The following is a 23,816-nucleotide window of genomic DNA, read 5'->3' as shown; positions in this document are numbered from 1 at the left end:
TCCATTGCGCACTTCATTTTATGCAGCTTTAGTTTGTGGCTGTGATAGAACGCTTCGTGTACAGTGTGCAACATACTCTGTCTAGTTTTTGCAAAGAGGATGTCATCCTGTGCATCACATTGTAGGCGTAACAGAATATGCCACACGTGGCAGAAACGTTTATCAGATGACAATTAAGCAGCTAGATTCCACTCATATCAGTGGAACTTGTTAAATAATAACTTTGGGTTTCTCACCTATTCACCATATCTTGTACTATTATTAACACATTTGTCACTTGGTTCATAAATCGCAGCAGTTAGCGGTTTCCAATCAGCCAGATTGCTATAATGCATGAAATACTATGCAAAAATACAGACAACGATAAGTTGCTTTTATCCTGCGGTAGGAAACAGTCATATTGACTTACTCATACTCACAAAAACACTAACAAAACTAAAAAAAAAGGTTCAGGAATTTCCATAAGTACTGCATCCAGCAAATTGATGGAAAAAAAACCCCACCAAAAAGTAGATTTATTAATGATACAAAGCTAACAATATTTAAACTGTAATCCTGTAGTCATACAATAGGTTTATCTTGTTCTCTTCATCAGAAAAAATTCCAGTATAATGGGAAAATTCAACTTTTAATTTCCCACATTCCAGAAATAAAGAAAGGTATTACAAGTAAAGTTACATGGTTGGTTATTGGCTGTGTTTTGTGGTGGTGGCAGTAGGGGTTCTTATGATGTCATTACTGACCCAGCCACTCATGTCACCACCTTCATTTCACCTTCACTCAACCACTTAAAAAAAAAAAAAAAAAAAAAAAAAAAAAAAAAAAAGCTTTCAAGGTGAAACACTGAATAGTCAATTCTGAATGGCAGTGAACACACTTTGAAGTCATTTAGGTAAGTCTTCACAATAGCTTGTGGGTTCACAGTCATCTCAACCTGCAGTCAACAAATGTAACTTATCTTTAGACTAATCTTTGCTACAGTGTGGTTTGCTAAAGAGTCCCCAACCTTTTGTAAGCAGTTCTCCTGGACATTTTTTGGCAGAAAAAAAAATCATGTAAAAAATCTATGTGTTGTGCCTTATTTTGTAATTAGTAATAAATATAAATTATTTATAATATATCTATGCCCATCCTAATAGTGCAACTTTCTGAGAATATGGATCTGAAAGTCTTGAAACAAAAATAATGTCCAAGTTCTCATTTTTAATTTCTCTTTATTTTATTTATCTGCTTAGTGAGCTCTCATACCTATGAGTCAGAGACGGGTGACTGAGTAGAATTTTCCTTGTCGATATGATGCAACAAATGGATTTCAAGACAACTCATAGCAGCAAAATGTGTTAGTTGATTTTTATTTCAAGAAGATATGGTTAGGGTATAAATAAGTTAAAAAAATATGACATGTTTTAACCATCATTCTCCATAGTTTGCAGGTCATTGAAGGGGGGTAAAGTGAGGTCTGTGGTTAGTGGGGAACAATACAGGTCAGGTCAGGAGTTTGCACGGTATGGGTCTCTCTGCCCTTCTCTTTGGGCGTGACTCATGTTGCATGGCACATGATGCAGCACTTTCACCAAGTGAGTCATCCTGAACAAAAGCACCTAATTTGAAGGAGACCAAAAACGAAACATTGACTTTTCTTTCCCTTTTTTTGTGGTTTTGCCACTTTTTTTTTTTTTAGCACAGTTGTGTGACATTTACTCATTGCTGACCAGAAAACGTCTGTGTTTCTGCTCATGGTAAATTTTGAAGCAATGATGAGCATGTGGTGATGTCAGAGCATGTTTGTCTTCACATTTGCATTGAGCAATACTACTCTACCAGCTTATCCTAAAACTGAATGATATTTTGAACCCATTTCAGAGATGTTGCAGTTTTAAAGTTTTTGTCGTTGTACCCTGTGTACAGAAGCTGTGTACATAGATATAGACATGAGGAATAGAACTCTTGTCAGCAGTGGTTGCTCTAATGGCTATCCTTCCCTATCCTTTTGAGGTTTAAAAGCCCTTCTCAAGGTTCAAGTCAGCAATGGAGAGCTTTGTGTGACTTTTCCGATTCAAATCATCCATATTTGTAAGATCATTATATTTAATGATTTCTTACACACGTATTTATTAGATAAAATCAAATGGTTAAAAGTTGATAGGGTTTTTATGGAGTATTTTAGTGTTAAGAATACTATCCTTTTAAGATTGCAAATAAAAATTATTTTCATTATTCAGGCCATGGTTGTAAGCATTCACAGCATATTTTATGTCAGTTGATTAAGGATTGGCTGAGATATGAATTGATTTCTTGCTTGACAACTTTGCTGCCAAATTCGATATGCTCCGACAGATGAATGCTTTTGCAATCTAAAAAGCCAACAAATAAATTTTCCAGGCTTGGTTTGAGGAACATCTGTGTCAATCTTGGTAAAGACCAGACACAGGAATTTTGATTATAAGGCAAACACATCGACAGTCAATAGCAGGCAGTTAATAATAGGCAAAATGGAAATGTTCTAATGCTGTGCCCCCTGGGTCAAAGGACACCATATTTCTTGAGCTACCCCGTGATGCGGCAGACGAATGCTTTCAAGAATATAAAGTCCATGTGATGACTTTTGTGAGGCATGGTTTGAAGATTATCTTTGGCAATTTGAGTTTGACCGAGGAGTAGCAAATAAAAACACCTGTATGGTGAAATTGACAGTGAACTCTGCTTGATCCAAGTAATCCAATGGTACCTAATTTTTGAAAATTGGTTACACATTTTAAAAGTTACATGCGTGAATGCACTTTAACTTTGACCTGTTGGTGGTGCTAGAGCGGTGAAAAGCATGACGGTCCCCAATTGTGCCAAATTTAAAAACTTTATACCATATGATTCTAGGGGCTGCCGTACACTCCCATTGCAGATAAAAAAAAAAAAAAAAGGTAGAAACACTATGGGTACCCATGTAGCTTCGCTGCTTGGCCCCCAATAATAAATTGACTTTGACCATTAATCAGGATGGAAATATAAATAAAACAGCATCTTGGAACAAAAAACATTTTCAAGTATTTAAGATCTCATGCTGGGGGAGAATTTTTGAAACTGATGTTATCTCACAATGAGAATATTTTTTATAATACAATTATAGAGAAAGATTGTAGCCAGTGTTTTTGAATGATCAGCTAGCCATAGCTCTCTGACAAATTGGCTGTATAAAACTTTAAGGGCAGGTTTGAGAGACCATGACATACACATTAAAAAAAGATGGTCTTCGGTGTGTGATCTCTCAGCGGGAATGGAGACAGCTGGCGCAGTAACGTAACTCGTGGTCTCATCCTTCTCAGCTGAGCAAGTTTGATTGGTATTGCAAAGAGAGCGAAGCAGTGTGCTGGAAGGTAGACTTCTGTTTTTCAATTTATTTCCTGCATATAGATATATTTAAACTGAATACTGTGCAGTGTAAATTCTGTTCGGGGGAGTATCTTTGTGTTTGTTTGTGTGTGCACGCATGTGTGTATGCGTATGGCCCCTTTAAGAAGCCTGCATTTGTTTGCTGGCTGTGTCTGGGGCCCAAAGTGGAGCTCTTTCTGTCAGATGAGTGAAGCTCTGCAGAGGCAGCCACTGGGAGTTCTGTTTCATCTCCTCTCATACTGCTGTGGAGCAGACATGCAAATCCGCTGTAATGAGCGCAGCCTGTGTGGTGGTGGTGGTGGTGGTGGTAGTGGGGGGGCAAGGATGGGGGGATGAACTCAGGAATTTAAAGTGGAGAAAGGGAAGGTGGAAGAAATAGGTGAGACGCCGACAGCCGTGCCAGATAGCAGAGCATGAGAATTTAAGGGGTTTAGGAGAGGGTTATGTCAGGAGTGTTGGAAGTGACAGGAAGTCTTCCCTCTCAAATCAAACATTCATTAGCCTGCTGTGGCTGCTCTTTTCCCTTCGCTGTTGAATCGCAGAGGTAAAGATGCAAATGTTGCCACATTAATTAGTTTTATCTTTTAAACTAACAAGATGTGGTGTGTGAAAAAAAGAAAAAAAAAAAAAGACAAAACAGTGCATCATCATCATCATCATCATCATCATCATCATCATCATCATCATCACTGTTACCAAATGTAAAGAGGCTTTAGTATGGATTCTGCTGAAAGTTTAGCATCCTAAAAGGTTGTTTTTGGTGTAATTCTGAGCTTTGTGAGTGTCTGGAGTTTTACAGTTCACTACAAAGATGTGATATGTTAACTTATCCCTCCAACAAAACATTTTGAGTGACAGTATCGTGTCATAAGAAGGATCACACCAAAACAAGTTGATTCCGTTTTTCCTCTGTAGATTCTTTAACCATCCATAAACTGGGGACTACATATAATGATTTATGAAGATGGGGAGATACTTTGCTGTGGGTGAGACAACTGATGTGCAGCAGGAATATTTCACCTGCCATCCAAGCTTCAGTTCATGAAGTGTGCCATAAACCCCATTAGTCTGTGCTGGGCTGTCAAATAGCTGTGCGAACATGATTTTATTCTCTCATAAAGAATTAAATCCCCAGTCAATGTTGGGATGCTTTGGCCTCTGTCTCATCCAATAATGTAAAGCACTCAAGACTTTTGATGAGCTCTGCAGATCGATCAGAGGTTAACAGCCACTTCACACAAGCTGAGACCTACAATATGTCATGGGGTCTTTAACTCTCTATAACTATTCAGGGGCAGTAATACTGGAGCTTTTTTGCCTATAAGCTTCAGGATATAAAAGTCAGGAAATAAAGGATTCTTTGGTGCATTTTCCCCCGTATTTCAAGAACCATGAAGATTAGGCAAATTAGACTGATAATGGATTAAAATGCTTTGTCTGAGACAACAACAGAGAGTGGTTGTGTTGTTCCTTGTAATGCACTGTGGTGTGACATACGTTGGAGAGAAGATGCACAGAGGTGGAAAGAGAAAATACCAGATAGGCTAGCCATCCACCTCCAAAATAAAAAGGATCTTTTGAGTTATTTTGGTTACTTTTCTTACAATATTGCATTGGAACAATTGACAATTTAAGTCAAGTTTCAGTTTAATTTCTCTGATTTGCTCTCATTTACTTATTTACTCTTTCGCTCCTTATCCTTTTAAAGCAGTCAGCTATCTAACTGTTAATCAATAACATTAAAATCAATAGCTTTAACACTAATATCGATGCAAGTGACAACCAGTTCTTTTTCACTGTCTGAGTTGCCATGAGGCTTATGTGTGACTGGAAAAGCATATTTAGATCTGTAAACACTATGCTGATAGTTTTTCGTACCACTAGAATATAGTATCTTGAGAGCCAAGACTTTGGAAGAACTTGGAAACTGGAGTTGGACCACGGTTGCTGTGCTTGCTATGCAGGTAAAATACCTTAGTCCTTTAAAATACCTGAGTCCCACTGCAACTATAAAGGCCTGCAGGTTAATGCCTGTCAGATTTCTTTGTGCTTTATTGTATGTGACATAGAAATACAACAAAAATAATTGCTGGCTTCAGCCCTAATGCAACACATGGGTCATTTAAATCGTAGTTAGACAGACTGGACAATGAACTATTGCTGATGTACTTTTTATGTATTTTTTATGTATATATTATAGTAGAGAGCAGAATTAAATGTCAGCTGCCCACACAGCTTCTTCACCTTCCTCCTCTGACATTAAAGTTCCTCATTGGAAACACCACAGCTGATTTCACAATAGTAGTACAGTACCTCCTTCTGCTCCTGCCTCCTGTCTGACAACACTCTCAGACTGCTGTCTGACTGCTTCTTCACACTGAAGGGAGTTCCTGTGTTTCTGACAGGCTGGGCTATCAGAGGGAGTGCTGGGTGGGGACGTCATCGGAGTTCCTCAGGGTGTCTGCGGCAGCTGTGGCCTTTACTTGCCGCTGACTGACTAACAGGTTGACTGTTCCTCATACTTGCTGTAAAAAGTGCAGATTGGTTAACTGACACTAAGTTTTAATCTTGTTGAAAAATAAGTTGACCAGTATCACTTTGAAATGTTAAAACTTGGACTGAGCTTGATGTGTGACATTTGTAGTTTAAAATGCAACATTTAGCACAGTTCTGTGTTAGGGGTGAGCCAGTTTGTTTATTCATTTTCCTCACTCTGGCAACCTTTGTAATGAATGAATAACCTTCATAATGCTTTCCATCTTTTTCATGATGTACATGAATGCATTGATTTAATTATACTTAAGTGTCATGGCATCTCATAGTTCATCCCTTTACTTTACAAAACAACAGTAGCCTAATGTTCACAGTGCAACACGTCCCTTTGTACACAGATAAATGCTGGTCTCTAGGAAATTATAAAGGGGACTTTTCACTGTTGTGATGTGTTATATACCAAACGATTAATAGAGAAAATAATATGCAATGCTGATTAATCGACAATTAAAAGAATCATTAGTTGCAGCTCTCAAATAATTTTTCCATCACTGTTCTTATTTTCAGTTATTTCCATTTCTACATATTTATGAATGATGATCAAAATTATTTTTGAAAATCTAACCAAAGTCAAGACAAGCTGAATAAAGAATGTGCATTCAAGACTATAAATTGTTGTAATTGATGCATATCAACCTCAAATTAGTTATGATTTTGCTTTATCTTGGTTTCTCTGCTGTATCAGACTACCACGTGTTGTTAGACCCAAATATTGCTTGTTACAAATCCACCATTTGCCTAAACGCCTTTCTTCAGAGGCACCGGAGGCAGAGTGCCAGTACTTATGAGTTACCAACAAATAATTTCTTGTCAGTGCAGCAGTGGAAGCCAAAAACCTTTGACTGTAGGCCTAAATCACGTGTCTTCTGTTTGTCATGGTAAATCCTCTGGTTTTGTGATGACCTATTGTGGCTTTTGTAAAGCAGTAACCTCACAATGATGAATCAATTTTTTTTTGCCAGGAGGTGTTTTGACTGCAGTGCTTAAACCAACAATGACTGCTGCTACCTTCTCCGCTCATCCACACCCAGATAAATAGCAACATTGTCTCCAGGAAACCAAATTAATTGAAATTATCTGGAACGGAGCCGGGTGAAGAGAACAGGTATAGACACCGAGAGCTGTCCGTTCCACCTGAAAACAAATTCCTGGTCTATCATAGCACTGTAGATGGCCTCCGCCTCATGTTTTACTCTACTTCTGTCTCCTTAATCAGCATTAGACAAAAACCATGCTGCCCCCAAATTACCATGGAAGTCATCTGGAGAGTCCCCCCTACTTAATGTTCTCTGTACGTCTCTTCAGGCATGTGACATATTTTGATCAAGCAGATGATTGATAACTTGGGCTATGTTCAACTTGGCTCTGTGTTTGTATCTACATGTGAGCTGTTGACATATGTGTGACCTGCATATTATGTACTTGGCAGAGTGTTTGAGTCTGGAGGTCAAAAACCTGACACTAGGAGTGCTGTCTGGCTACAAGTGACTACAATGTCTTAGCAAGAAAACACGAAACTGTGTTGTCCTGTTGTGCAACTTCCAATGCAGACTGCATTATCACTCAAGGGAAAAGGGCATGGATTTATGGCAGGTGACCGCCCCTCAGGAATATATAACCTGAAAACCTTGATCATAAAGAGCTTTTATTTCCTGAAAAGCTTTTGCATTCAGGGGACTGGCATGAGTCTTACATTTGTCATGGACATGTACACCCATGTAGCTTAACATTTTTATGTGTTGCATGTTAAAAGCCATGTCTCAGTGAGAGTGGGAGAGTATGTACTCTGGATGTTATCAGTGGGCTGTGTTATCATTTGCAGGTACAGTATGACTCGAGGAGCATTTTAAAGAGCTTGTATGGAGGCGCAGTAAACCAGTGAGATGGGACATGAAGAGTCAAAGAGCAGCGCTTCAACAGCTTAATGATGTAGAGGCATCCAGCTCCGTCAGGCAGTAAACTCTTTAATATGCTGTTAATTATTTCTGAGAGATTGAATATTGATTAAAAAGCAAAATGGTTTTAATTATAACTCCAGCTTCAGTGCCATCCTAAATAAAGACCATTTTAGGCTTTACGTGAGAGGAACATCTAACAAATCTATCAAACCTCAAGCTATTTCAACTCCTTTTGAATTTTGTTTTTACTTTGTACTTTCTGGGTTTAAAAGTGAGAGCTCTTTTTCAGTATAACCGGTGTTACAGCGCCTTCTCTCAGCTCCAGCTCCAGAGCTGCCGATGCTGATCCACTGTCTAAATTTGAAATTCATGACCTGATTCCAGCTCTGTGTAGCACTCTCAAAACATGTATTGGCCACCCAGGTAATTCCTTTAAATCACGCTTGAGTAATTCTACCATGGTTTCCTTTTAACACGTCTCTGTCGCATTTGAAAATGAGGTTCATACACAGTTTTTTCTGAGAGGGCTGACGTGTACAGTTAACCATGTGATAATATCTGATCTCAGGCAGACGGACTGAAGCTCCTCTTACCTCACCGCTCGCCTCAGAGACTGGCTCAATATTTAACATCAATGTTGAACTGGATCTAGTGAATGCAGATGAGCATAGGCTCTCAAGATTGCCACCAAAATGCTTGGCCTGCTAGTGCCTTAAGTGGTCTATTTGTGATTCAGCAGCAAGATCTTGCTGGCTGCCAGGCTGGCATGGAGTCAACCTCCCAGGGGGAGTGTGTTAATGCGGGCCCCCAGGCCGTGGGACCGGGGTAATTGGGTTCGCATGGTCGGTGTCAGGGCACCCCTGCCACCTCCAAAACAAAGGCCACCTCCCAGGCAAGCTGTTAGGGACAGAGAGACAAACCCCTCGCGATCACTGCTCTGATTCACTGGAAAGGCTTATTCAATTACTGGAATCTTGTATGTGTTTTTTTCTGTATTGACCTGCAGATTGCACAATGAGCTTGTGTGTGCTCCCTTCATCTGCCCAGATCTCTCTCTCATTCTGTCCCTTTTTATTTATTTATATATATATATATATATATATATATATATATATAAAATATCTAACACCGCTGTCTCTAGTCACATTTCTTTTTTGGTTTGGCATGTTTGTATTCAGGGGTCACAAACCTTGCTTTGTGGCCACTCCAGACTGCCTGAAGCGGATCAGTTAATCCACAGCCAACTCCCACAACTCTGATCCACTACTCTGATCCTCTGTCCCTCTGCCTGGTCCTCCTGGCTGTCTTTCTGAATGTCTGCAACAGCTGGATGCTTTTTCTCTTTACCACACACTTAAAAGACCTCCCTTTGTTTGGCACTGACTAATAAGACAAAGGTGTCTCTCTTGCCTTTTTAAGGTTCAGTGGGTTTAAAGGAACTCAGGGGTTTGCTTTGCTTTGTTGACAACTCTCTCTCTTCAGTGTTTAACTGCCCCACAGCCACAGTCGCGCTCCCGATTGATTGGCAGAATAATTATGGACTTGATTTGTTCAACCACAGGCGAAGTGGGATTGAGGGAGTAGGGGAGCAGAAAGAGCATGTATAACATTTTTCTTTTATAAGAGCACAGCAGAGAGGTCTGCTTGCCTGCATCCTTAAAACCAACGTTAACACAACATAGCCCACTAATAACATTGACACATAGATTGCACTGTAAAACATAGACACTTGCAAATTCTGTTAGCAGTGAGGAGGCCCCGGTTGGCACCCGGCTCTGCTGTAGGCTCCAATAAGCTGAACAATGTGCTCAGCCGCGTGAGCGGTGAAGTGATAATTGACACATCCTAAAAATGCAAGTAAGGACTGGGTTATTAATGCTTTCTTCCAGGGGGTGGTTTCAGCGGAACCATTAAGCCCTTAATTGAGAAGGAAGACTGACATTAAAAGCTGTTGCCTTGGCATTGCTGTTACCTACTTTTTGTTTTTTAATGAAGATGAGGATTTGGGTAGTTCGCTGCATGATTACAGAGCTCACGTGCAATCACAATATGCAGACACACTGCTATTTTAGTTTGAGAGATCTTAAAAATAACCCCCTAAGTCCTTTGCCTCGAGGGCTGGAAAAAGTGAGGAGTCTCCCTTTGACTGAAGGGCAGGTTAGCAGAGTTCCCACCTCTCCCTCTTTATCCGCCTTGCAGTCGCTAGAAAAACAAGGGCTTCTCCCACGCTGGATATAAAGCCGTTGATATGGAAGGTATGACCCGGGTTTCGGTCGAGAGTAAAGATGCCAAAGGCTTGTTACCAGGTTACATCACTGTTGTTGTTGTGAGTGCATGTGCCAAATCTTCAGGCATAACAGAGGGAGCATGCTTAGCGATTTCCCTCCCTTTTGCCAAGTTACCATCACACTACAGGAAGATTCTTGTCATAATAAGCTCGCTCTCTCTCACTCTCTCTCTCTCTCTCTCTCTCTCTCTCTCTCTCTCTCTCTCTCTCTCTCTCTCTCCCCCTCTTTCTCATGCTCTCTCTCTCTCTCGTGCTCTCTCTCTCTCTCTCCCTCGTGCTCTCTCTCTCTCTCTCTCTCTCTCTCTTTCTTTCTCTCTCCATCATATTTAAAACTGTCAGTGGTGTAAATATTTATTGTGGTCTGTTTGAATCCTAGTGACATTGTTTTTAATGCAGCATTTATCACATCTACAGCTCTGAGGTAGCATACACGGCAGTACAGACATCACAGGGCTTAATGGTTGTGTCTGCGTAGCTGAGCAGACACATGCTGTTGGAGTGTTACCTGTGACGGATGCATGACTGCAGTAAAAGGGGATTAATTGCGGAAATTGCAGATAAGTGCAGGAGAGCACTGGTCTGGTACCTATCAACAGTCTTGTGTCTGCAAGTGGGAGTGAGAATGTGAGCTGAATAGCCTACACTTTCCTCAGAGAGGAAATGATGAGAGTAATACACAGGTATTTGAAGGGAAGTTGTTCTAGGTAGGCAGTTAGGTGTTCTAGGTAGAAAATAAAATAGGCTAGTGGTGGTGGAGTGTTATATAAAATTATAAATACATTTTTGTCTGTTTGTGTCCTATTATGTGTCATGATATAACAAGCTGAAAACTAAAAATGGCAAACCACAACCTATGTAGGTAATTAGAGTAAAAATACCAATGCTTTTATTAAATTTACTTATATATTTAAGCAGCTTTTATTTCAAGAAATATCAGTACCAGCATAGCAAGTTAAAGAATAAATTGCGACATGGGTGCCATTGTATTTAAAATGTATCACAACAGTATGTGTAATGATATATCACTAACATTCACCAATAAGTAGTAAAGAAATTGCTCCAACACTGGATAAAATCTTTGATTTAATGTAGGCTACTTTAATATCCAGTTGTTGAAAGTGAATCCCAAAGCAACACAAATAGTTTTCTACTATGCTTCATAACTAAACTAGGCCACCATAACAAAAGACAACGCTTCACAAAATCTAAATAAAGAAAATATGTTTTCATTTTTTTGAATGATCACATTGTCTGTGTTAGTTGTTACCACTAAACATGCTTACATTAGAACTAATGTGTGTGTGTGTGTGTGTGTGTGTGTGTGTGTGTGTGTGTGTGTGTGTGTGTGTGTGTGTGTGTGTGTGTGTGTGTGTGTGTGTGTATATATATATATATATATATATATGCTAAGCTAGGCTAACTGCCTATTGGTGCTGGCTCCATACCTGCTGGCTCCATACCTGCTGGCTCCATACCTAACACACAGACATTATAATGGTCTCAATTTTCTCTTCAAACTATCGGAAAGAAAAAAAGTAATTTTAAAGCATCTTTCCATCCAGAGAGTGAAAATTATAGCCCGGACTACTCCAAATAAGCGCTAATATGTGTATTGAAAAGGCTTTGTGCTGCCCTCAGTGATTACTGTAGTGAGCACAGGCACAGTGACAGGTCTTCTCTCTTTCATGTTGAACTGTGTCAGACCTGCATAAAATGCTGGTGATGAGCAGGGTCATGGACCTATGTCTAAAATGCCATGTTGACTCGTTCACACCAATGACGAACATGGATTTCTTCCCCCAAATTCCCCTTTCACACTAAAGTAAGCACTACATCTGGATTTGCCCTCTCTGCATATTGTAGCAATCGGTTGCACTGCTTTCATCCTGCACACACAACGTACAGGTAAACTGATGTGTATTTGGTTAGTCAAACACAGTACAAATTAATTTTGTCAGGTTTATTGACCTTACATTATTAAACAGAAATGGAAAAATGCAAGCATTAAGTGTGTATGCTGTCTGTTTCAGTTAGACTAATATTTCCTGTGGGGTGTCTTGTCATGTTTTTAAATACAGCTTCCTACTGGGAATGCACTGCCATCTCGTTTCTGTTCATATGTTTTTGTATTGACTGAGAAGACTTGGACAGTATTTCAAATAGTAAAACCAGTTTTATTCACCTTTTTGTTTTGCCTACTTCCCTTTAGTGTGCTTCTTGTACTTCTGCTTCAGTCACTAGTTCCCTCTATTTTGCAGAATGTCTTGTCTGTGAGTTTCATTCATTAGAATTTTGGTTGCATATAAATAGATTGAAATTAGTTATTATCAGATATTGTATATATTGTGTGTAGTGTCTCTCACATCTTGAAACCAGTGGTTTGAAATTGTTTCTTGTCTTTCAGTAATCACAGATCAGTTGTTGTTTTGAAATCTGAGGCATTGTAGCTGGAAAGAGTATTAACACCAAACATTCAGTATTAAAGGTGGATACTCTCAGATGTGACTGTTTCTAATATTTCTAGTGGTTTTGGCTCTTTGAGGTATGAAGTAATAACTGTTTCACATTGATTTTGGTATCCTGGATTTCAGAGTTTCACAGCAGATCACAGGACAGGAAATTTTTTTCAACTACTATGCACTGTAACATAGTTTTGATAAGAGCAAAATTGGGCACGTTTACTAAGATGGATTACCTGCCTCAGCAGGTGTTAGGTCTTTGCAAGGTGATTTTTGTACTGTACCGTGGAACGCTGAAAAACACATTCAGCAATTTTGGGCAACCCACTGTATTCTCTGGAAAAAGCTGAGCAGTATTAAAAAGTATAATGATACATCATTCTGTTGGGACAGGAGTTATAAATTAGCTTAGGCTATTAATTCTGTTATTCAGTTGTGACATTGGTCAGTGGTGTTTTCTTGTCTATGCAAATAAACAAACAATTTTTTTTTTTACCTGGACACAGGTGAAAAGAAGATTATAGAAATGGTATCTGCAGGACAGATATTCTGTAGTTCCACCATTTCACCGCTGTTAATTATTACTTTGTGAGACTTTGGCTGATCTGCAGCATAATCAGCAGCTCATTTGGGTTTGTATCCCACTTTGCCAATAGCACAGGCATATTCTGAGCTTCCTGGCTACAACAGGACACAGTCGACACAGCGATGTGTCCACAGTGCAGTGTCCTCTTGGATAGGAACATAAGATCCAGGTGAAAATGACTTTGAACAAAAAAAAAAAAAAAAGTGTACATCTTTTGTAGAACATTTTAAATGTTGAATTTACCATAAAATGTCTGACTGTAATTATGCAAATAACCAAATTAATTTGAAATGTTGCTCATTTAACACAGAAACGTGTATTTTCAGTTTAGTTTAAATTCTCAAACTAGATACTTAAGTCTTCAAGAATGAAAAGCTTTAGAGCACTGTCACTGTAGTGTCCCATAGTTTCATTGAAGAAGATACATTAAGTGAGTACCAATTGCATGCTGCACCTGAGTACTATATTTAGTGCTGTTTGGTTACTGCTGGACAATAGATTGTTCTCTGTAAAATAAAAGACGCAATTAAACAATTAAACTGTGGAACAGTCTAATTACCATCAGGTTCTTCTAGCTGTAGTAAGTTTTAAAACCAGTGAACTCCCATCCCTAACCGTAGGGAAAGTAAATGCTATGCTATCCTTAATGATAGCATAGCATTTACATAGTGGACACTTGAATAACAGTAACACTAGATGTTGTTGCCTGCTAAGGTATAAATGACTCAATACAGCATCATGTGGATGCTACAGTCTGGTGTATATTTACAATAGTTACCAACTGGAATAACACGGTAAAATGTTGTCATCAAGTCATGTTCATCATATTAAATCCTTCAATTTTTCAATAATGTATTAGATTCAAGTAGTTAAGGTGTTACTATATGATCATTTCAGCAAAGTTAACTATATTAAGACATGTGAACCACAGCATCTCAATACGGTAATCGCAACATCGTTTTTAAACATTGTTTTTAGTTTTCTGAGCTAAGGCCAGATCCAAACTGCCTCTGCATGAGTTCAGGCCAGGTAACAAACTGATTCCTACTATACAGTGTCTGACCACATCTGAAGGCAAAATTGTTTGAATTAATCCAATTGACCACGATCAAAGTTGGGTTGGAAAAGCCTGCCATCATAAGAGAGGAGTGAGATGCGATTGTGGTTCAAACAGCGCAGACTTATAGACAGTCCTTCCTTAAAGGCTTGCATCGTGTTTCACCATTGATGGATTTAGTTGTGTGGAGAATTAAAGAAAGACAGCATAAGTAAAATCCTGCTTTCTTTCTGGCCTTTGATCACCCTGCATATAGTTGGTAACACTGTCAGATTGTCAGTTTTGCGATAGTTACAAATCTTGCCGGAAGCAAGTGAAGTACACTGACCCCATTACAGATATGTATGTCCAGACATGCCCACATTTATGAAACAATTCTCAAGTAGATTTAAAATTAATTAGCTGGTTATTGTCATTATATAAAATGTTAAAGACAGCAAAGTGCCAATCATTGTAGCAAAATTGCGTATTTGTTAGGTGTACTAAACGATTTACGTAAGTAGAGAATATTGGGAACAGTGCAGATTTGATATGACGCAGTTGCTGACTTGCATTTCAGTACGTACTTGCCTAACATGATGAAGTTGACGTAATCTGCTATGTTGAGTTGAGTAATCCCTGATTGTTACTCATCTTGTTGCCTCAATGGGGATTCTTGAATAAAAGAGGGCCTGGCACATGTATAATAATCATTCTGTCAGTTTGATTGAGCCACTTCAGACTTAGTAGCTGAGACACAGTACACAATCACTGATTTGCTGTCACTGCTCTGTTGGCAGCAGGAACGTTGATAAGTCCTGTCAAGAACTTGGTAAATTAAGATGTTTCAAAAACGCTTTCAGTTTCTCATTCAGAACTAAATCTGCCATTAATCCCTGGAGGATAAAGAAACTTTGAGTGTTGAATAGAGAATGAATTTGACCATCCACTTCTCCCTCTCAGCCCTCAAAAATACTCTCAGCGCTCCATTCTAAAAACAAATTAAAGTCGAGACACAGAGAGAAGTTTTCATTTTTCTTTTTTTTTTTTTTGGCGGTGACAGTGACGGACCCCATTTTCTTAGAGCCAGATCAAAGTGGCTCAATGTGTGTGGGAACGTAGTCTGTTCCCCTGGGCTCGTAATCATAGAGCCTGAACTCTCAGACTTCTTCGATGCAGACACTGTTGGCACTTCTGCTCTCTGCCAGGCCTGATGCCAGCATGGTTGTGCCCTTCACACCCTCCCCTACTGCTCCATCTCTTTTGGCTTTTCTTCTCATCTTCCCCGCTTCCTTAGTACTCCTCTGCCTACCCCCAGACCCGTTGGTGAACAAACTCAGACAGTCCTCCTTGACACTGCAGCAGGCTGGGGCTTGTCCCTGCTCTGACTGTCCCACAGCCTGGCAGGGTAATGAAGACAGCGGGGGGGCCGCCTTACTGCCTGGCTGTGTTGCGCTTCATCATTCGTGCCACAGCCCAAGGTTCTCTAATTAAGACACCGACTTGGCCCTGCAGATTATGTAGCAGCTGGATCATTAGCGTGGAGGGTCAAATGGCGTGCGTCTCTGTGTAGCGGGCAAAGAGCCTTTCATCAACCCTTGCCTCAGTCAGCTCACCTCCAGCCACCAGAAGGCTCTACCTGCTTCCTCCTCCCTGCTACTCCCAATTATACTGAGCATTAGGTGTCAATGGAAATACTTAGATCAAGACCATCAAGAGTTGACTTACACACATACAACACTAAGCTGCCAGTTCATGAGGTATACCTAGCTAAATCTAAGGCAATCCAGTACAACAGACGTCAAATGAAGGATGATTTAAATCCACGGTTATTATTTTGTAGGATTTAAGTTTGCAGTGTGGTTGAATTACATTGCAGGCATTGATTCTTTTTGTCATTACTGATTAATATGCCAATTTTCTGTACTAATTAATTAATTGTGTAGTATTTTAAATATCATAAAAACACCCCCATCAGAGTTGCCCTGGGTTGAAGAAATGAAACCATGTCTTCAAATGTCTTATGTTGTCCAGCCAGCAGAACTGTCGAAAGATATTCAGTTTACAGTGACATAAAACAGAAACGCTGCAAATCCTAACCTTAGAAAACCTGGTACCAGAGAGTGTTTGGTATTTGCACTTGATTGAAACAATTAATAGGTCATCAAAATGTTTGTCATTGAATTTCCTTTTGATTGACTAATCGATTAATCAACTAATTACTTCAGCTGTATTGTATAGCATTATATTTAAAGGTGTTAGCAATATCCTAACCTATAGGGTGTGATACATTCTGTATCAGTTAAACAAAACAACACATGATTACATTAAGCAAAAGCAAGAAGAATACAATATATGACTACATTGTTAAACATTTCATACTTACTCTGTCTCAGTGTTGCGAACAAGCTACATTATGTCCTGTGTTCATTGCAGAAGTATGGGTTCAACTGAGTAGTTGTCACTGAAATGTCCCTGTAATGTTCTTACAATATGTCAAACTAGAACAATATGTAGGGCCTTTGATTGATGCTGCAGATATTCAAATGTGTAACGATATGCAGATGTTAGGTCTTGTAGATCTTTTGTTTATCAATTCATCGGTTTTCCTCTCAATTTCCATTAAGTGTAATTGTTCTTTTTGTACACTTCTGTACGTTTATGGTTACAGACTCTCTCCACCTCCTTACACGCATGTTTGAGTCTAATTCATTTGCATCATTTCTAATTCAATAGCATCATCATTAATATTATTATATTTATTTTATTTTTCAAATTTTGTAGATAATGCGATAATTTTGTTATCGTTAACTCTTTTCATTACATGATAACCATGTAGTGAAAATCTGTCATTAGCTGCTTGTGAGTCATCTTTATTTCAGTTACAGGGTGCAGATACCTTGTGTTTGATTTGCTTGTCTTTTTAGGGATGAGGAAGTGTTCTCCACCATTAGTTCTGACTCAACCGCCAGTCAGTAACTCTGCTCATCTCTCAGTCTGCTCATGACTGCAGAGGTTGGGAGAGTTACTTTAAAGCTTTTGGTGTTTTCATCAAGGCCTCCAGCCATGTGAACAAACATGGTACAAGTGTTAATAATGATAGAATAAAAAAACAGTGAAAAGTAAATAACCAGCTCTTTTTGAAGTGGACAGATTAAAGAAACTGTACCACAGATCTAGCTAGGATGGCCGTACAACATTTGTTGTTTTCTTCTTCTTATTGAATTAGAGTAGTTGTTTTTGTCAGTTACAATAGACACGTATTCACAGGTGGAATTAAGTATCAAAACATCCATAAAAACTTTGAGATAATCTGCTTCTTTGTTGTCCATTCTCACGCTCAGTATGTTCTGAACATTCACCATTTTGCCAGAATATGGCTAAATATGCTGCATTCCTCTCTTGTTATCTCTCTTCTCAAAGCTTCTTATCAAACCTCGGGCAAAAGTAGCATTTTTGGTGAAAATATGGCAGCGTGAAACATGCAGATCATACAGATGGGCAGCACAGGAGTGAATTATGTTGCAAGAGTCGTTTGAGAAACTTACTCAGACTTTTAGTGTTACTTTTTCCACAAAAAACTTCATTACTGACATGAATTCAGGCCGACCACAGCTACTGTTCTCTATCAGAGCCACCTTTCAAGCTTTGGATACTCAAAGGAATCAAATAAATAAAAATGCAAAAACATTTTCCTTGGAAAACTTATATTAGAAACTTTACAGCACCTTATGAAACCCAACACTGATTATAAGGGAAGACTTGAGACCAATTCTCGACTCCATTAATGATCTCCCCCAACCAGATTTAGTTTTTCGCTTCTCAGAATTTTGCGTGGACGCTTGTCTGAAAAATGCCTTCATCATCTGGCTCTGCCTGTCTTCACTGATAGCAGATATTGAATTGGCTGCTGGGCACTAGCTAACCCCTGCTGTGAGAGATCTTTTGAAAGGAACAACCACAAACTGCTTTTGACCAACTGCCACCAATTCAGTTTGCCCAATTTAGGAATTTCTTACTATTGCTGTTGCTTTTCATACTGACAGCAGAGACCCATAAAATTGGGTTTTTTAAATTCCTTATCACTTTTTTGATAGATGTAGAACAAATTCTCAAATATTCCACCTAACTGTCTCAAAAATAGATGAAAATGTTTTAAATACTTTAAACCTTTTTGAGCATGATTTTAAAAACAAAAAAGGATATTATAATCATGATAAGAACAACAAAATTTATAATCAATGTTATTTTGGTAAATTAAATTTAGCAATGATATTTAAGAATAATCATAAAGTGTTGGAACAGTAGAAAATTGTGTATGTGCTAATAATTGGTTATAATTCCACAATGCACACAATTGCTATTTTTGAAAGAAACGGTATTTGACCTATTGACTGCTGTCAAGACTGTATGTATTCTCAGCCCTACAGCCTGAGTGCACACTCAGGTTCACACATGCTCACACACAGACACACACACACACAAACACACACATGTTAGCATGCTTAGTCAAGAGAAAAATCCCACAACTTGGTGAGGATTCCTCATTCTTCTGCCTGTTCAGTTTTTTTTCCCCTCAGTCAGACTGCAGTGTCATCCTGCTCCGTTTCTTTTTTTCCCTCCACCGATGCCCATGTTCACCTACGTTTGTAACTTTAGGCCTTTCTACTCTGCCCCTCTATTTTAAGATAGGGAGGGCAGTATGCCGCAAGGGACCGTGAGACAGGCTGTTGCTTGCTGCACTCTGCACAGCACGGCAGACACACACAGGGCCGAGGACAATTTGCAGGACGACACTGACTCGCTTGTTTACGGCAGAGGCTCCGTTTGGGGGAGGAAGGGGAAGAGGCAGGCAAGCTGGCAGGCAGGGAAGTAAGGAGAGGGGGTTTACTACCCTCAAGAGAGTCGGAATTCCTCCTGAGCCATTCCCCCATTTGGCTGGCAGTTGTGAAAACAATTGCCTGGCATTTACTCTCTCCTTGTGCAGATGGAGTCCCAGCTATGAGTCAGCTTTGAGAGCAGCAAGTGGTGGAGAAAGTGGTGGGCTTGTGATCTCATGCACAGCGAATATAAGCATACTTTACAGAGACACTTGGTTTTTGATGTTGACACACAGTTGCTGTTTCCTCACTAACATTTCTTTTTGTTCTCTGCAGTATTGCTGATATGTATATGTTTTATTTCCAATGTTTAGCTGCTCCTTGTAACAAAGAGTGTATGACTAATAAAGGCATTTCTGTGTCCTGTTTCTCCAGAGTTGGCCTACAGAAGACGCTATGCTCATGTCCTGAACTGAGGGAGCCCTGACTTCATCTTCAACCTGTCACTTGTCTCAGTTTGTTCCTTCACAACTGATCAACTGTCCATCAGTCACCGAGCACCAACAACAAGCACCACCACCTCCACCTTTTCCCCACCCCCCTCCTGCCCAGCCTCCCGTCACCATGACGTCGGAGCTGGAGAGCAGCCTGACCTCCATGGATTGGCTTCCTCAGCTGACCATGCAGGCGGCAATCCGCAAGGCGGACGCCCAGAATGCCCACGGGCCAGGCATGGGCAAGAAGAGTACCCTACTGGATCCTAACACCACGTTGGACCAGGAGGAGGTGCAGCAGCACAAGGATGGCAAGCCACCCTACAGCTACGCCAGCCTCATCACGTTTGCTATCAACAGCTCGCCAAAGAAGAAGATGACACTGAGCGAGATCTACCAGTGGATCTGTGATAACTTTCCCTACTACAGGGAGGCGGGCAGTGGCTGGAAGGTGAGCAAGAGATCCATCTGCACTTTGTTTAATGCAGATGGAAAATGTAAAAGTTTATTAAGATTCCATAATAATCATAGTAGTAATTTGGATTGTAGTTGTAGCAGGGCTTTAAAATTCTGATACTGACATGAACATCATCATCACAACATCAGTGCTGTTTAAAGTTAAAATTGGTTGACAGTTTGACTTCTGTCAATTTATTCACTTGCGGATATTCTCCTTTGACCTTGCATTTAGTGCTAAGTTGTCGTTTGCAGAAGAGTTGAAATTGACATTCCTTGACTTTAAATCGTTGTTTTGTGGGTGCTGGGCATCTTTAAAGAAATAAATAAAAAAAATAAAAAAAAGTGAGATGCCATTGGTAATCACCATTGTCATTTCTGAGAAAGCTTAGAGAGAAACTATGAGTATGTCAAATCTCTCTAAGTGCCTTACTTCTCAGAATGAAAAATGGTGCAGCCCTGAGAGAACCATATGAAGTGTAGAACCCTGGATTAATATTCAGAGAAGTGGCCCCTATCTGTGCGAACACAGACTAAATAGCCCATTCATGGGTGGTATTATTCATTGCAGATGCCTTGATAGGAGAAGGCCATTATGCAGAAGGAGAGAGCCAGTGCTGTGTCATCATCTCAAGGAGCCCATGATATACCGAGATGAAGCTATGCTGATTGCCTTTTAAAGGGCCCAGATGGAAATTGATATTAGAATGAGTTTTCCAATCAGTCGACGTTTATTGGAAATAGAATCTTAGGCACTGCTTTATTGCAGTCAGACAAGATGTATGAAGCCCATTTCCTGGGGCGACAGGATCTGGCATGTGTACAGGCTGTATGGAGGTGTGTGTATGTGTGTGTTTTGTAGGTGAGGCAGAGATGAGAAAGTGTTATTATAAATGGAATGATTTTAGCTTCTGTGGTGAGGCGTTTTGAAAGGAAATGAATTGTTTTATTTTGCGACCTTTGTTTCCTCTTTTACCTTCATCATCCCTTATTTAGTTGTCAGCAAGACAGCAGCATATGCGCTGTCAGTCTGCACGTATTCCTGCATAGGGATACAGGCATTTTCATTCCTCACTGATGTCAACTCTGCATTTTGTATACCGTCTACCTTCCCTAGCATTGAATTTAACCGTTCATTACACACACGTACAATTCTTCTAGATATAGAGATAAGGTTGCAGCAGTTATTTTCCACTGTCTTTGTTGCTGCATTTCAAGTTCAGATCCTACTGCAGAGCATGTAGCACTATGTGGTCACTCTGTATCCATTTAGATATGTTAAACTGTTAATATTTCTTTGTATCCAGAGAGCAGCTATATGAGTAAATCATCGTTTAGGTGGGTTGAAGTGGACTTGGTGAACTCTCACACATATCCACAGACTTTATTGTTCGGAAATATGAGGGTGTGACTGACTAGCCAAACTAAAATAACAGTACATAAAACACAACATTTAGTTGATACTTTTATCCAAAGCACTTGATTTCATACACTTTTTATACATTTTAGAGTGGGTGGCCTCAGTGGGAATCAGACTGGTGCTGCTGGCAGGATCGAAGCTTTGCGCTACCCACTGAGTTACAGTCCTACTGTAGATACAGCAGAACGGACTACGTGATATTAATTCACCAAAGCCTGGCTAATTTGTATGGCTGTCAATGAGATTTTCTTTTTTTTTTTTTTTTTTTTTTAGCTCTTTGCTGTCACATGTAGCTTTATCATGAAATCAAGTGGTCATTTCTGGAGTCACATGGTCAGGAAACACTTAAGATATTGTTATGGATTCAAAAGCTTGTTTTACAGTTCTGGAAATAATCACTGAAGATTTGGAAATGTCATGAAATCTTGAAATCTTAACTGATGCCAGGTTTTTTTTAATTTTATTTTAAAAATAGAACGTGGGGGCTTTTTTGAAAATATGATAATTAAGGCTAAATGCAACTGGTTCGGCAAAGCAAATTTGTCCCTTTGCAAGTGTCTGTGTACAACCTGTCTACAACAAAAGAATGAGTTCAGTTGTCTTAGGGATTAACAGATCAATGTGTAATTCTAACTCTAATACTTAGAAGTCGGGGTGCAGTTTTAAAGCTGTGTTATATCATGGAAGATGTTCTCTTTAAATTCAAAACATTACCCTGTACTACAAAAGTGAGGTTAGGCAAAATCCACATTTTAATGCAGGGCTGCATTAGTTTTAGTCCACAGCAAACCCATTTTCAACATCACAGTATTGGTAAAGGTTGCATCATGTGTAACATTACAGTAGTACAGTTGTGGAAATTTGGGATAAAGAGATTCACGCAGATAAACCACTCCTAATACTGCTTTCCAGTGATTCCTCAGTGGATAATTAATTTGCCAAGGTTATTATATTTTTTACTCTTTTAGAAGCCAAAAAATTTTGTGGACTTTCTATGGTCAAGGAACAATAACCACTGATTTTATGAGATTTCTGCGTGTTGTGTTTTTTTTTCTTTGATGAAACTAACAGAAGTATGATGTCGAAATGGTAAGGGTTTCTTTTCAGTATCAGGTATAGGTAATAGATTTGACGTAATTGGAATGATACCTTGGGTATAAGAGCAAGTTATAGAATTAGCGTTGGTGGAGATTGACGCTCTTAAAGTACTTTCTGGTTTAGTAAAAGCTTGCATAGATCAACAGATTCTGTCCTAAATGTGGGCTGCAACTGTAGAAATACCCATCACATTTAAAAGTGAGAAAAACCACATCACTCAAACCAGGATGCTGTACAGCACAGGAAACACTGAAAAAGCGGTTTGAAGATGTGCTCATGGACTAGAGCCTGCGTCATAATTTTTTCTCAATTCTTGTTAATAGGGTGTTTTCCCTGCCATAGTTTTTTTCTGAGAATTTAAACTGCTGAAATAATGTGTATAGAGTATATATAAAGTCTACTCATTGCATAAGGAGCATTTGAATGAAATCCAATAGTGCTGTTTCCGTGCCTGAGGCATTTCAACAAGCTCCAGTAGCCCTAGGTTTTTTCCTAATGTTTTTGTACTTGGAGAATTTTCACAAACCATCACACAAATTATATTTTCATCTAAGCCTGTACAAAAGCCTGGGAAAAGTTTCTCTCCCAATCATCAGGAGGTCACTAGGAGCTTGTACGGTTGCAAGAGTTTATTGCTTTTAAAACCCTCAGAGATACATCTTTGGAAGTAGCATAATGCCTAATTGAAATTGTATAATTCTGTAATATCCATGCAGTAGTAATATTTTCCCTGCACTGTGACTGTTACTATGATATGAATCCACCTATAATGTGACTGAGTATGCATGTTTGTCTGTGTAATTAGTTGGAAAAGCAAGCATGCCTGGGTGGGGTGAATGTAGGTCGGATGTAGTCATCTCTTCTCTGTTCCCCTGGAGATGTCAGTCGCAGGAATTTGGGACTCAACGCACGCATGCGTCTGTTCTGTATGATAATGCAAGCTGTGCCGGCGAGATGAGACTGGGCTAATCCGGGCGCCAGCAACTCATTTAATCATCTCAATAGAACTCCATTAGCCTGCGCTTTTAAGAAATATCAATAAGTGCTGTCAATAAAAACAGATAATTCATCAAGGTCAAAAAATGTGAATGCCGCCTTCGAGAGTGCAGAATATGTGCTTGGCATCTATGTGCAAGCAATTAGATGGTGCTCTTCTTAACACCCTCTCCAGCTCTCTGAGGCACTTTTGATTCATATTTTGCAGGTTTGTCTAAGCAGTCTTGTGTATGATTCAGCTCATATACTGTGACTGTCATGTCCTTCTGTTCCTTGCATGGCAAACATGGCTTTTTGAAGATCTGCCAGATTGCTTAAGGATTTTT

General features: G+C 39.5%; 1 protein-coding gene across 1 annotated transcript in view; it reads left to right on the top strand.

Annotated features, from left to right (window-relative positions):
* The window catches only part of foxj3 (forkhead box J3), a 74,340-nt gene that overhangs the window by 9,897 nt on the left and 40,627 nt on the right, over positions 1 to 23,816 (top strand). Inside the window, exon 2 of the mRNA XM_056391012.1 lies at positions 19,462 to 19,971. Coding sequence (XP_056246987.1) covers positions 19,651 to 19,971 — 321 coding nt within the window. The 5' untranslated portion in view covers positions 19,462 to 19,650. The remainder of the gene's footprint in view (positions 1 to 19,461; positions 19,972 to 23,816) is intronic.

Source organism: Seriola aureovittata, chromosome 2, assembly GCF_021018895.1.
Source record: "Seriola aureovittata isolate HTS-2021-v1 ecotype China chromosome 2, ASM2101889v1, whole genome shotgun sequence".
Lineage (NCBI taxonomy): Eukaryota > Metazoa > Chordata > Actinopteri > Carangiformes > Carangidae > Seriola > Seriola aureovittata.
Note: the sequence above shows the minus strand (reverse complement) of the source record. Positions and strands in the feature narration are given on the sequence as shown.